Source organism: Bombina bombina, chromosome 2 (assembly GCF_027579735.1).
Source record: "Bombina bombina isolate aBomBom1 chromosome 2, aBomBom1.pri, whole genome shotgun sequence".
NCBI classification, from domain to species: domain Eukaryota; kingdom Metazoa; phylum Chordata; class Amphibia; order Anura; family Bombinatoridae; genus Bombina; species Bombina bombina.
The window spans coordinates 763,537,967-763,553,605 of record NC_069500.1 but is presented as its reverse complement, the minus strand read 5'-3'; the positions used below and the strand labels follow the sequence as shown (position 1 = coordinate 763,553,605).

Below are 15,639 nucleotides of genomic sequence, written 5' to 3'. Positions count from 1 at the left end.
GTGATAAAATATCCATCTACAATAATAATTGAAAAATATAAGTTGTAGGATATATTTTCCTAGGTTTACGAAGTAAACTATAGGGAGAGCGGACCAAACAGCAGGCTAATGGGAATACAATATCAGAAGAAATTGAGGTATGAAAAACTAAATGAGACTATCACTAGTAAGAATACTTAAACATAGTAAGGTACGGTGATCTAATCATGTAGAGTATCTGACAGTTGCATTACAATATAATGGGATAGGCTCAGAAATGACATTGAGAAACTCAGTAGCTAGATTTTCTGAATATATATAACAAACTACCTTCAAGTAAGGGGTATAATATTAGTACTCTACATTTTTTTGTTATTATCAATGCAGGGATTAGTAATTGTTGTTACCACATCTATGAAACCCAACTAACATAAGATATCTTATAACATTATATGATCAGCCCTAAAGGACTACTCAGTGGCTACATATGGAATTATATCATAACAGAGGTAGTCACCGACGTAAAAAGAAGTGGACATGTTGTATAACATTTTTAAAACAATGTCTAAGTCTTAGCTTCCCCTTATTGTATCATATCATACATGTAACAATAGAGTAGTTGCATATAGTCCAACTATCAAGATGAGTATCCCACAGACTAAAAGGAACAACCAGCAACTCTACATTTCAAACAGAAATCAACTAATAAGTGACTTTAAAACAGGTGTGTAGTAGTCTTTTTTAACTTCACGGCATGGCTTTGTATACCACCGGTAACTACATGCCTTGTAGTATGCATCCTACACCAGATGGCCAGGGTAAGTTAATTCCCCCGGCAACTTCACGGGAGGCCATCAGACATTGTCCCCAGTAAAATGCCAAAATCCCTATCCAAGGGTATATCTTGGATGCAAAGTTCAACACAATCAGGTTTGTCACTTGAATGGCATAATCGGCTCTATAGGTGGTAAAAAGGGCAGTTAGGCACTCCGCATCTCTCACTGTACTCCCGACATCCGCCCCATCGATCAGGCTAGGTACCTCCACAGGGTTTATTATTATATCCCTCCTTTCGTCATGTAAGGTGGGTGGTAGATGCTGGGGCCCCTGAGCCTCACTTCTAGTATAAGCTGCTATGGAGGTAGCTTTGTAGGAATCGGACTCTACAGAATCTGTCCCATCGGGATAGAGCGCCATTTTTAGCATGTGTTCAATAGCCGCCTGGCAATCCTCCAGGAGGTTATCCATCTCCCTAAGGATGTAAGCCACAGATATCATAGTGTGCGTATATAGCTGTGAGCGTTAGTGAAACCAGTATGGAGCGTTAACCAATCCTTGCCCTCTCGCTAGTCTCCACATGGGCAGGGAAATGGCCTCTCCCAAGAACTCTGAGCAGTAAGAGTAGCTGCTAAGCAGTGAAGTTCCGACAGCAGAGTGTCTTTTTCTGTAATATTAGGCTGTTAAGTCTCCTGAGCCTTTAGAATCCCAATATTTTTAAAGCATAAGAGACTGGATGGTCGCCAAGCTTGATTTTTGCATGTAATATAACCAGAGCTGCTAAGATGTGCGACCGTCCAGCTCGAGGGCTAGCTCCGCCCCCCTACATTGATTTTATTTTAAATATAAAGATATTGACCAGTAATCTTTATAATCTGTTAGTTGACTTAAGCGCTGTTGATTTTTTTGTAGTCCTACTCTGTATTTTAGAATAGCACCTTTGACAAACACTGCACGACATGAGAGTTTTGTTACACCTGTGCTTTATATTTTATATTACTTTATACTTTAGATTGAATCCTTTCAGTATTATTACATTTTAACTTTGCATTTTCTATTTTCTATTTTAATACATTTCTATTTAGATGTAGATAAAACAGAGCTATAACAAATTCTGATTATGTTTTTAAAGTTTCTGTGTTACTTTAACAAATTTGGATCATACTTTGTATATCTCTGTGTATCATTTACAAATTACATTGCACTTTGTATTTTCTCCATTGTAAAATAAAACAGAGCTTCAGAAAGTGGGAGGGACAGGGCAGTTACTTTGGCTGAACAGGGGAGTTCCCAGGGTATGCATGAAGCTCTCTCACAATGTTTGTGAAATGCTGTAAGCATTTTAAACAAGCTGGTCTCACTGAGTTACCTTGCAGGAAACGTTTGCTCAAAATTCACAATAACTTAATGACAGAAAAGTAATTTATACTAAACTACTGTAAAAACAAGTTAAATAGTAGGAAAGCATTTCAGTTTAAAATGTATTGCTGCAAACTAAGACTTTATATCATCCCAGAAAGTATAATTCTGTGGAAGGCATCTCTCATCTCTCTAGGCCTTCCAGGTTCCGCCCTTTTTCTTATAGAATTCAGTTAGTTCAGCTCCCTTGAAGTCTGCACTATAATTTATCTCCAAACTATAGAATCTTTGTAGCCTGTAGGAAGTAATAAAGCTTTCTTTTAAATAAAAAAAATACAAAGTAAAATGTAATTTGTAAAAAGATACACATAAATATACAAAGTATGAGCCTTATTTGTTAGTTATACAGAAACTGTGAAAACATTATCAGAATTTGTAAATACACTACTGTATACAAAATAAAATACAAAATAGAAGGTGCAAAGTTTAAATGCAATAAAACTTCATGAAATCTAAAATAATACAAAATATAAAGCACAAAGTGTAAATGCAGCAATATAGTGCTATAGTGCACTAAGCTTGTCTCTCCTTCACATACAAAAATGCAGGGAACGCCCCTTGAAAAAGTATAGCATAATCTGCCTTTTTAGACTTTCACTAGGAGTCTTGCAGTGCATTACATCATCTCATTTGAACTGAGAGGCTTATATCATCAGTCCCTAAGAGAAGTTTTCTTTTCCTTGTATTTATTAGGGGCCAAATTTAATACATTTAATCTTTTCAATTTTTAAGATCTAGCCCTTTCATATATCTGTTCTTTAATCTGCAAAAATCACTCCACCCATGAAACATTCAACAACAATCACACTGTCCCAGCCCTAAAACCCCCCACAATCTTTTTACATTCAGAAAAACATCCCAATTTTTTTATATTTTAAAAAAAGAAAGTATCTACAGGGTATAATTTACTTTTCTACAGTTTGCAATCATTAATGAAATAGAGTTATAAATACTGTATGCATGTTATCCATGTTTCATTGTTAATTTCAAGTAAAAACACAATGTTGTATTTTATACAAAATCTGTCCATTTCTGTGGAATTACATTAAATACCCTTTCTTAAAAAATAAAAAAAATTAAGTGTTTTTACTATATACATAATTCTTTATGTTGATTGGATAGATAGTTGTGCAGTCTGTCCTGAATTGGTATCTAACTAATCTTTTAGATTGGAAAGACAAAGAAACAATTTTTACAGATCTCAGTTTTCTCTCAAAAGCAATTGCTACTGCTTCATTAATAGAACATTAATACTTTCTTACCTGCTCCAAACTCTCAATATCCGCTCGGAAGCCTGACAGTAGTGACAGCTCTAGCACAGCCATATTAGAGGCACCAGAGTAAAGCCATCTAAGACAAATTAACATACAGGAAATCAAGTTAGAGGTCACAAAGACAAAATAGGTGAGGAACAGCAGAAATCAATATATCTCTTTGATAGGGGACAGATCACATTTTTTACATTTCTATCATGCATTTAAGAGTAAGTTTTAAAAATGACATATATACTTTTGCAAGAAAACAGAATTTCTGTCCTGATAGATTTTTTTTTTTTTTAAACTCTTCTTTATTATTTTTTTATACAAGTACATAACAATAAAACCAAGTTCATTTATATCTTGTTAGATAAGTCTTATGCTTAATATTATACAACATACAAAGAAGGAATAGGGAATAGAAGAAAAAAGGGGCTAAGAAGAAAAGGAAAAAAAAAGAAATATACAGGAAGCTATCAGTGTTTTTGCTCCCACAGAAATATAACCTCTAATATAAAATCTTTTTTACCCTTGCAACTATAGTGAATTTTTTTCAAGCTCTAAAATGTATTTTACTTCATTAACCCATTGGCTCTATGTTGGAATTTGTGTTTTCTTCCATAAACGAGGGATAAGATACTTACTGCAATTTAGCATATTTTGAAGTAATTTTTTACGACGCTTACATTTAATGTTTGTATAGAGATTAGTAAGGACAACTTCAGGATTTAATGTAATAGTCATATCTAAGGTAATGTTAATGTCATTATTTATCGACTCCCAGAATCTTTTTAGTGCAGGGCACGAATACCATACATGTATCAGAATTCCTATTTCACCACAGTCCCTCCAACATCTGGCCAAAGCTCCGGGATAAATTTGTCCTAATTTATGGGGGTAAGATACCACCTAAATAATATTTTATAATTTAGTTCCAATATATTCGGAGCTAGAGAGGATTTGGCAGTTAATTGGAATATTTGTTTACACTGTATGTTCGAAAAAAAATTCTGCAGTTCTATTTCCAAGCTTTTAGTATATGTCGGTTGTCTATCGGGAACCTTTTCTTGTAGCATTTGATATATAATTGATATATTTGTTTTGGATATTTCTGTGGATATACTTAAAGTTTCAAATTTTGTTAATGATCTAAGCAGTTACTCTTTCCGGGGGTGATTCATTACTGCATATCTGGTTTGAAAATATACAAACCATTGGTGAAATGGGGAGCCCAATTCAATTCTTAAAGTATTTTGTGATTTAATATTGCCTTCTTTTATAAGGAGGTACGTATGTATATTCTGATTTTTCTCTTCTAAGTTTGACACAGTATATGCTTGTTTCTGTAAAAAATTACTATTGTTCATCAAGGGAGTTAAAGGTGATACTGAGCTGGATATATTTGAAAGATTTTTAACTATCTTGTCCCATATATCTAATGTATATTTGGTATATTTATGTTGATATTCTAACCAGCGCCGCTCCCCTCTACCTATCCTCTCTAATACACAAGTATACTCCAGCCCGTCCACTAAGATCCAACAATGACCTGCTCCTTGCATCCGCAACTATCACCTCCTCTCATGCTAGACTGCAGGACTTCTGTCATGCAGCACCTACCCTCTGGAACACTCTCCCTCGTGCTGTCAGGCTTTGCCCTAATCTGTATTCCTTTAAATGTTCCCTGAAGACTTTTCTGTTCAGGGAAGCCTACCACCCAACTCAATAATACATTAACTTCACTTACCTAACATTTCCCTCATCTAACTCTGTATTAACATCTTTCCAAATCTTGCAGCCCTCACCTGCTGTTTCTCAACCTCCTACCCTTCTAGATTGTAAGTTCCCACAGGAATAGGGCCTTCTGTATGTGTTTGTAAATTTTGTCCTGTCTCTTACAAGTCTTGTATTGTTTTATTTAAATGAATTGTATCCATGGACAGCGCTGCGGAATATGTTGGCGCTTCATAAATAAAGTATAATAATAATATTGTGATCTATTTGATTTATTTAGCCAGCAAGCATCTCTCAAGTGTGGTTGCTTAGTTAAATATGATTCTATTTGAACCGATAATTTTGTTTGTATGTTGTGGTTCCATGCCACAATTCAGCTCATATGTACTGCTCTATAATAATTTAAAAGATTTGGGACCCCCAACCCGCCATCTTCTTTGTCTAGATATAGCGTATGTTTTTTTATTCTAGGTTTCTTATATGCCCATATAAAAGAATGTATCATTCTTTGTTGGTCGATTAAGAATTTCTCTGTAATTGCTATAGGGAGAGTTTGAAATAGATATAAATATTTGGGGATGATCATCATTTTGACAGTACTAACGCCTCCAAACCAGGATAATTTGTTTTGCTTATGCCATGTTTCAATTAACTTAAGATTTTCGTTTTGAAGTGGTATATAATTATTATCAAAGAGCTTGTCCGGGTCTTCATGTATAACAATTCCCAGATATTTAACTCCGTGACCATGAATTCGGTGCTAGATTTAATATAGTTAATTTCCTCTTCTGTGATATTGACCGGGATAAGGGCTGATTTTTCAATACTGACAGCAAAATGTTATGTTTTTATAATGTTTTAGAAGTTGTTCAAATGCTGGAATGGAAGTGTATGGTGCTTTAAAGGGACATTATACACTCATTTTTTCTTTGCATAAATGTTTTGTAGATAATCTATTTATATAGCCCATAAAGTTTTTTTTTTTAATTAATGTATAGTTTTGCTTATTTTTAAATAACATTGCTCTGATTTTCAGACTTCTAACCAAGCCCCAAAGTTTTATGTGAATACGCTCGACTACCTACTCCAGCTTGCTCCTGTTTGTGTAAAGGGTCTTTTCATATGCAAAAGAAGGGGGGGGGGGAGTGTCTTATTTGCCACTTGCAGTGGGCTTTCCAGCTGCCTTTTCAACAGAGGTAAACTGACAGCTTCTAAGTAAGTTTTTAAACAGTTTTATACTGAATTTTTATATCAGTATCTGTGCATATTATTCTTTATAGTAGTGTCTATTACATGCAGTTATATGAAAATGAGTGTATACTGTCCCTTTAAGTGTTAATATTACATCATCTGCAAGTAATAAGCATTTTTGGTCTATCTTTCCATAAGTAATACCAATGATTTCCGGGTGGTTCCTAACTTGAATAGCTAGTATTTCTACTGTTAGAGCAAATAAAAGCGGTGACATGGGGCATCCCAGTCTTGTTCCATTTCCAATATGGAACGGTCGGGATAAAGTATTATTGACTTTCACCTTTGCAGTCGGGTTTGTATACAGGGCTTGAATTCGGTCTATTGATTTTTGGGGAACCCCGAACATTGACAGGGTGGACCACATAAATTCCCAGTCCACCCTGTCAAAGGCCTTTTCTGCATCAGTGGACAGCAAAACTAACGGTGTGTTATTATCTTTTGCTGCTTGTAAAGTGAAAAGTATTCTCAGTGTTTTCTTTCGCCTACCTGCCCGGGATAAAGCCCACCTGGTCTGGGTAGATCAGTTTGGGAAGGAAATTGTTTAATCTTGTTGCTAACAATTTGGCGAAAATCTTTACATCAATAGTCAATAATGATATAGGACGATAATTGCCTACTTTATCCATTGGCTTAGGTATTGTCACAATTGTTGCTTCTAGTGCTGTTTGCGAAAAGTGACTCCCCTGATCTAATGATTGGTATAAAGTTAATTGTATTTATTACTTCTAAAGTAAATGGAGATTCCAAAATGTCCATTTCATCTTTGATCAGATTTAGGGTGTTTAGCTGTTTTAAATAGTTGTTAATCCTCAGGGTCTTGTTATCCCTGTTGTTTGATTCTAAATAATATAAGGATGAATAATGTGATGCAAAACTCTCTGCTATATCATCACTGTTATTAAAGTGAAGGTAAAGTTTCAATGGTTACTAAACACAATTAAATGTAAAATTTAAAATCATTGGGACTTTCATTCGTGAACTTTGTTATATTTTTTTGCAAACAAAGTTTTACATGAGTTAAAACACTAATATTAAAATATATAATAACAACCCGTTTTTCGGAACTTCTAATACTTCCTGATCACGTTTTACAATTCTCCAATTGAAATCCTGGCCGATAGGCGGCCGTGACACTACGTCATCTAACTATCAGCCGATCTGCGCATGCGTCCCATCTAATGCTCGTGGCCGAGTCATAAACGTCTTCTGATTTCAATCAGTAATTGCAAAATCGCATGCGCTTTGGAGACAAGCTGTATTGGGAACGTGCATATCTAATACATATAGAGCGGGTGGGACCGGTCTATACGTAAACACTGAAAAAGTAAGGAAGTAGAAGATGGGAGGAGCACAGACGAAAACGGAAGCCTTATAATGTATTTAAAATAAAGGTGAATTAATATTTTTATTAAAAAAAAAATATAGCGATTATGTTTATATAGATGAAGAGAATGAATTACTGTTTTGAAATGGTCCGAAATTTACTTTCACTTTAAGTAATGTGTTTGAAGAATTTTTTATTGTTCTAATGTATGTATCTAATTTCATTTTCTTAAGTGTTCTGGCTAGAAGCTTGCCTGCCTTGTTTCCTCCTATGTAGAATTTAGCTTTCGTAGTAATGGCTTGCATTTGGGCCTGTTGTGTCAGGTATTTAGTTAAATTTCTTTTAATTCTGTTAGAAGTTGCTCATTTGAGGGATCCTGTTTATGTCTATATTCTATTGAGGATAGTATATCAGTCAGACTTGTTAATTGTGATGTTTTTTGTTTTCTGTGTCTAATAGTGTGTTTTATTAATTCTCGTCTGATAAAGATTTTATACGCTTCAAAATTATTGGTCGCTGAAGTTTCTTGTGGGTCATTAAAATAAAAAAAATCTTCTGTGCTTTTTGCTATTTGTTCTATTATTAAAGGGTCAGAGAAAATAGTCATTTAATCTCCAGTTTGTTTTATATACTGGGTGTGAAATCTACTGAAAGATACTAAATACCTTATTATGATTTGACCATGATGTTTGTGATATTTGTGATTTATGATGTGCATATTTAATCTTATTTATTCCTATGTAATTTACATACAAATGCTATGTTGTTTTTTAAAAATACGATTTTTTTGTGAACAATTTGGCTCGTTTTTTTTTTTACATCTTAACAATACAGGTTTTGTACATATTTCTCTGTGAATGGTTCAATTAATGGTGTTGTATGATAATTGGTTGCCCCTTAATGTGTTTCCAATGACTTGTGATATTAGCTGCAGAGTATAAAACGTATGGGATACTGTTCCTTTAGTTTTATTTTTGTATAAGAAACATCTATTTTTTGCAATTTAAAATTCACAACTCATTCAAATTAGCAGAGCTAGTAGGTAGATCAGACCTCTTCATCTTCTAATTTTTTACACAGAAATGCTTTATTATCTTATCTTTTTCTGTATACCAAAGCTGACTACTTACAGAGAAAAACTGAAAATTAACATTTTAGTACAAATCACCCCACCACCTTACTAGCAGTGAAGTTTCTTCTGCTGGCTTGTTTACTTAGCTTTTCTATAACCAATACAATAAAGGTAAATGAGCTATTTGTAAGCATTTGAATACACTTTAGCAAGAAAAATAGATAATTGGAAACACGTTAAAGGGGAGTAACGTTTACAGTACACTGTCCCTTTAATGGGGTTGTCAGTAGTGCACATTCCAATCCAACAAAATCTGAATGTGAAAACACCAAGGCTGTTTTTTTTCCTTCTTTTTCTAAGTCTTTCCAAATAATTAGTAAAACAACTATTTAAACAAGTCAAACTGCTATAAGTAGTAAATGACACATAAAAAACAAATAAAACGTTTTATGAAACAATCATATTGCCGGCTTTTCAAGTAAGTTTTCGCAATAATTTCCAGACCTTCAAAGAAGCCAAAGATACAAAATCAAAGCAAAAGTGAAACATGGCAGCCAATTAATTTAATATTGACATGGCTACCTAGTGTTTGAATTATTTTTTTCCTGCATAGCTCTTCATATGAATTCATGTGTGCAATTGATGATGTCTTAGAATTTTGAATAATCCTATAATTAGTGTCCAAGCAGTTTACTGAAATCATAAATACTTATTCCGATGATTCAGATCTTTGCCTTTAATTTGACTTTCTAAGTTTACAAGTGTGACATAAGCTATATTTTAACCTTTTATATTAAACAAGAAACAAATGCATTTATTAGCATGTGACATGAGCATGAATCCTGGCATAAAAAACAACCATGCAAACAGCTTAGATATTCTCCTTAAAATAGGCTGAAAGGGCAAAAAGGAGTTTCAAAAAGCTAAAAGTTGTAGAAGTTGAAAAGTCCAAAATTGTGCAAAAGGTTGTTGGAAATGTATGGTTTAGAATACAGTTGATGCCTCTCTGAAAAAAAAGTAGCGTTATCATGCAATAAATACATTTGAAAAGCTTGTTATAAGGGAGTTCTCAAACAGATTATAATGACTTTGGATTTAAAAACCCTTCAAGGAGCAAAGAATGACAAATATAACAAACTGTGCAAAATAACAGTCACACCTTGTGCAGGCTTCTATTGTAACTTTATACTCCTGACGGTCTTGATAAGACCCAGGATCATCATCATCATCAGGCAGGGCGTGGTCTTGCAGAGGTACGTCAAGGAGGCCAGACTTAGTGTAGAGGTTAGCATGTCTCCGCTCTCTACCTGGCTTTGGCTCCTTTAGGCGGATCGAAAGCTGGAACGCTGGTTTGGCAACTGGATCAGGAACATTGTAATGGACATCAATCTGAAAAAGATGGAACAAAGCATCAAGCAATCCATGAACCAAAATTTCAATATGGCACACAAGTGTCATGGTACCCTTACATTAAATATATAAAGAAAAAAAAATAGATTTACAGCAGCATAAAAAACTGTTGTAACATATCTCGTGAGCTTGAGGCAAGCATTATCTTTCCTAAGGAAAAAAAAATGTATTTTGTTTTACATCTGATTTGTATACTAGCTTCATGTTTTCGTAGAAATGCTAAATTTAACAACATTATCATAATTATTAATCAAGCCAACAAAAACAAATAATGAAACAAATATATATAATACAATTCATTAGTTGATTCATTATTGGAAAGAATGCAAGCAGGCACTCAGCCAATTAGAATGATCCTACTGTTTAGGGACTTGTCATTTCTGTACCACATGGCCAGATATTTCTGTGAGCTATCAGTTGTTTTTTTCCTACTGTGCTTTACACTGAAAGAAGCACATTTTTCAGAGAAAAACTAAAACAGACAGACCCCAGCAAGTTCCAGACAAGCGATGATATTATCTGCAGATTTATTCTCTCCAACAGTTTTTCCATTTATGTTTTTGTTCTTATTTTGTTAAAGCATTGATTTGTTTAATAGTTTTAATTAGTTGTGCTGTAAATAGTGAAATAACTGGTACTAGAAAACAGAAATATTTTTGTAGCTATTTAAATTTAAATCTGCTTTGCTTTTATTATTTTTAATACAAGTTTTTGTTCACTGCAAATAGTATAGTTAAATATTTGGGTGCTATATAGTATTTATTTAAATTTTATTTAATTTTAACTTATTTAAGGTATAGTATTTTTATTATCAGTTATTTGTAGAGCGCCAACAGATTCCGCAGCGCTATAAACAAAGGGGGAGTATAACAAAACAATTATAGGGTAGAGGGCCCTGCCAATAGTTGCACTGTTGTAGTCAGCTCTTAAGAAGGTGATCTACAAACAGCTGGACTATTAGGCTTACATGCTAAGAGGGTTCAGGGGATTGCAGTGGAGGAGAGGAACTGGTATTAGGAAAGGTTAGTGTAGGTTGTATGCGTCCCTGAACAGTAGAGTCTTTAGGGAGCACTTGAAGCTTTTAAAACTAGAAGAGAGTCTTGTGGAACGAGGCAGAGAGTTCCATAAGATGGGAGCCAGTCTGGAGAAGTCCTGTAAACGGGAGTGTGATGAGGTGACAAGAGAGGAGGAGAGTAGGAGGTCATGAGCAGAGCGAAGGGGACGGGAGGGAGAGTATCTGGAGATAAGGTCTGAGATGTAGGGGGGAGCAGTGCAGTTGAGGGCTTTGTATGTCAGAGTGAGAGTTTTGTGTTTGATCCTAGAGGCAAGAGGAAGCCAGTGAAGGGATTGGCAGAGAGGCGCGGCAGATGAAGAGCGACGTGTAAGGAAGATGAGTCTGGCAGAGGCATTCAATATGGATTGTAAAGGAGCTAGGAGGCAGGTGAGGAGACCAGAGAGGACAGAGTTGCAGTAATCAAGGCGGGAAAGAATGAGAGAGTGGATTAAAATCTTAGTTGTGTCTTGTGTAAGGAAGTATCTAATTTTAGAGATGTTTTTAAGGTGGAAGCGTCAGGCTTTAGCCAATGACTGAATGTGAGGAGTGAAGGAAAGATCTGAGTCGAATGTGACCCCGAGACATCGGGAGTGCGGGGTAGGGGTAATGATGGAGTTGTCGACAGTTATAGAGATATTGGGGGGAAAATGAGGAGCTCAGTTTTGGAGAGATTTAGCTTGAGGTAGTGAGAGGACATCCAGGAAGAGATGTGAGAAAGACAGTTAGTGACACGGGTTAGCAAGGAAGGAGATAGTTCTGGTGCAGAGAAGTAGATTTGGGTGTCATCGGCATACAAATAATATTGGAAACCGTGGGACTTAATTAGGGAACCTAGTGATGATGTATAGATTGAGAAGAGAAGGGGACCGAGGACAGAGCCTTGCGGTACTCCGACAGAAAGTGGTGACGGGGCGGAGGAGGCCCCAGAGAAGGCTACACTGAAGGTATGGTTTGACAGATAGGAAGAGAGCCACGAAAGGGCTGTGTCACAGATGCCAAAGGATTGGAGGGTTTGGAGCAGAAGAGGGTGGCCGACAGTGTCAAAGGCTGCGGACAGATCAAGGAGGATAAGCAGAGAGAAGTGGCCTTTTGATTTAGCTGTAAGTAGGTCATTGGTGACCTTAACAATAGCTGTCTCTGTGGAGTGATAGGGATGAAATCCAGATTGCAGCGGGTCAAGAAGGGAGTTTAATGTAAGGAAATGGGATAGGCGTGCATATACTAGTTTTTCGAGAAGCTTAGAAGCAAGAGGGAGGAGGGAAATTGGGCGGTAGTTGGATGGGGAGGTAGGATCAAGGGAAGGTTTTTTGAGGATAGGTGTGACCAGAGCACGTTTCATTGATGAGGGAAATGTACCAGTGATGAGGGAGAGGTTGAAAGTGTGTGTTAGTATAGGGGTAAGGGTAGCAGAGAGAGAGAGGAGCAGCTGTGAGGGGATAGGGTCAAGGGGACAGGTAGTGAGGTGAGAGCGTAGTATAAGTGCTGAAACTTCGTCCTCAGTAACATGAACTAACATGAACTAAGTTTCAGGTTATGAGGGTTGTGGGTGAGTGGGAGTATTTGAGGGGGGGAGAGAATGGAATTGTGTTGAGAGCTGATTTCATGTCTGATGGAGTCAAATTTGTTAATGAAGTGACTGGCAAAGTCTTGGACTGACAGAGAAGTTGTATTAGGAAGTGGGGGAGGGCGGAGGAGAGTATTGAAAGTGGAGAACAGACGTTTTGGGTTTGAAGAAAGATTAGAGATAAGAGTAGAGAAGTAGTGTTGCTTGTGGAGATTAAGGGCAGAGTAGTAGGAGTTCAAGATGAATTTGTAATGAAGAAAATCAGCTGAACTCCGTGAGTTTCTCCAATGCCGTTCAGCAGTACGGGAACATCTGCGTAGGTACCGTGTCAGAGGAGTATGCCAGGGCTGGGGAAGAGTGTGTGATTTCCTAGCAGTGGTAAGGGGGGCGAGATTGTCAAGGACAGATATAAGGGTGGAATTATAGTGGCAGATAGATTGTTCAGGGCAGGAAAAGGTGGAGAAGGATGAGAGGAGCGGTTGAAGGGAATTAGCAAGTTGTTGCTGATCTAAATACCTAATGCTTCTGTGAAGTTTGGTGTGAGGAGTAGAAGGTGGGAGAGTTGTAGGAAGGGGTGATATGTTGCAGGTAAGGAGATGGTGGTCAGAAAGAGGAAAAGGGGAGTTTGAGAAGTTTGAGAGAGTGCATCGATAGCTAAAGATCAAGTCAAGGGAGTGACCGTCTTTGTGAGTGGGAGAATCAGTCCATTGTGACAGACCGAAAGAGGAAGTGAGTTGCAGAAGTTGTTTAGCAGTGGGATTGTTAAGGGGGATGTTGAAGTCGCCAAGAATGATGGCAGGGGTGTCTGAGGAAAGGAAGTAGGGTAGCCAGGCAGCCAAGTGATCTAGAAATTGAGTTGTGGAGCCAGGGGGTCGGTATATGACTGACTATAGTATACTAGAAAGAAAAATATAAAAAAGAATTTATAGTAACTTAAGCTAACTTTACTTAAAAACAATAAGTAATCAAAAAACGTAAGAAATAAATATTACATTTTAATGTACAGTTCCATAGTTAACATTCACGCCACAGTTTTCTTTTTTTCATGTTTAATAGTAGTTAGTTATACATTGTGCATGTACAGTACATATAGTTTAATAAAGTTGTATTACTATTGAAGTAAAAATAATAATAGTAATAATCATAATAATAATAATAATAATAATAATAATATCCTATGACAGAAAGGGAGCCCTTCAGGGAGTGGTTACTAAACATTAAATATAAGTTTATTATTGAAATAAATGTATAAAAAGTGTTTAAAAGGGATATAGTGTATGTCAAGGTATTTGACTGGGGAGGCACCAGAAATGTATACACATACATACACATGTATATATACAGTATATACCTTGACATATAAAATATCCATTTTAGAAATTATTTTTTTTTAATTTCAAGTACTTCAAATACCTTGATTCTTCAATAAGAAGAACATTTTATTTTTATTTTTAAATATGTATATCTATCTATCTATCTATCTATCTATCTATCTATCTATCTATATATATATATATCATCTATCTATCTATCTATCTATCTATCTATCTATCTATCTATCTATCTATCTATCTGAATAAACCACATTTCTTTTCTCTTTTTCTGAAATCCAGTGAGTGCGGTCTCAATTTTTTAAAAATATTTTTCAACATTTTGATACTTTAGCAACACTCTGGTAGCTGTTCCCCATTTGTTAGAGAGCAGATCCTGGCACTAAATGCACCTTTGGCTTTAGGGTAGTTGTCCTAGCGCACCTTTGGGTTATCACGAGTGAAAGAGCCAGAAGAGGCTTTATTGTCACGCACTCCATAGAAGTCTTTGGGGAAAGGGTGTATTCAACTTGTAATACGAGAACAAGAATAGGATCACTACTGGTTTAAATTGAGTGGTGTTAGCACTTAATATAACTCATATTTTTGCGCTCCACTTGTAATCTAGCCCTTAATGCATAAAATATGGCATGCTGTGTGATTCAGTGTATGAATGGACAGCTAAATAGTTGTGTGAATGGAGATCAGAAATATATGTGAATAGAGTTATAAATGGTGTGTGAAGAGCAGAGATTGAAGGGTGTGTAAATAGACATGGAAAGCACTGGGTTCCTTAATAATGCAGTTAAAATTAAAATATGTATTCGGTAATCTCAGTAAGGCAAGTAAAGTAAGAATAATAACATATGATTTTTAATAACAGCAAGTGAGAATGAGAATATATTCACTAATAACAACTGAGAACAAGACTATATTCACTAATAATGCAGTGAGAATGAGAATATATTCACTAATAACAACTGAGAACAAGACTATATTCACTAATAATGCAGTGAAAATGAGAATATATTCACTAATAACAACTGAGAACAAGACTATATTAACTAATAATGCAGTGAGAATGAGAATATATTCACTAATAACAACTGAGAACAAGACTATATTCACTAATAATGCAGTGAGAATGAGAATATATTCACTAATAACTGAGAACAAGACTATATTCACTAATAATGCAGTGAGAATGAGAATATATTCACTAATAACAACTGAGAACAAGACTATATTCACTAATAATGCAGTGAGAATGAGAATATATTCACTAATAACAACCAGTGACGTGCAGTGACGTCAGAGGCTGGTGAGGCAGTGGCTAGGATACACCTTCATTCTTTAGATATCCTTTGTTGAAGAAATAGCAATGCACATGGGTGAGCCAATCACATGAGGTATCTATTTGCAGCCACCAATCAGCAGCTACTGAGCATATTTAGATATGATTTTCAACAAAGGATATGAAAAGAAT

At 35.7% G+C, this 15,639-nt stretch overlaps 1 protein-coding gene across 1 annotated transcript in view; it reads right to left on the bottom strand.

The window, feature by feature from the left end:
• CPAMD8 (C3 and PZP like alpha-2-macroglobulin domain containing 8) overlaps positions 1 to 15,639 on the bottom strand; it is a 276,510-nt gene that overhangs the window by 34,910 nt on the left and 225,961 nt on the right. Inside the window, exons 35-36 of the mRNA XM_053702891.1 lie at positions 9,975 to 10,204; positions 3,438 to 3,525 (exon numbers count right to left, since the gene is read on the bottom strand). Coding sequence (XP_053558866.1) covers positions 3,438 to 3,525; positions 9,975 to 10,204 — 318 coding nt within the window. The remainder of the gene's footprint in view (positions 1 to 3,437; positions 3,526 to 9,974; positions 10,205 to 15,639) is intronic.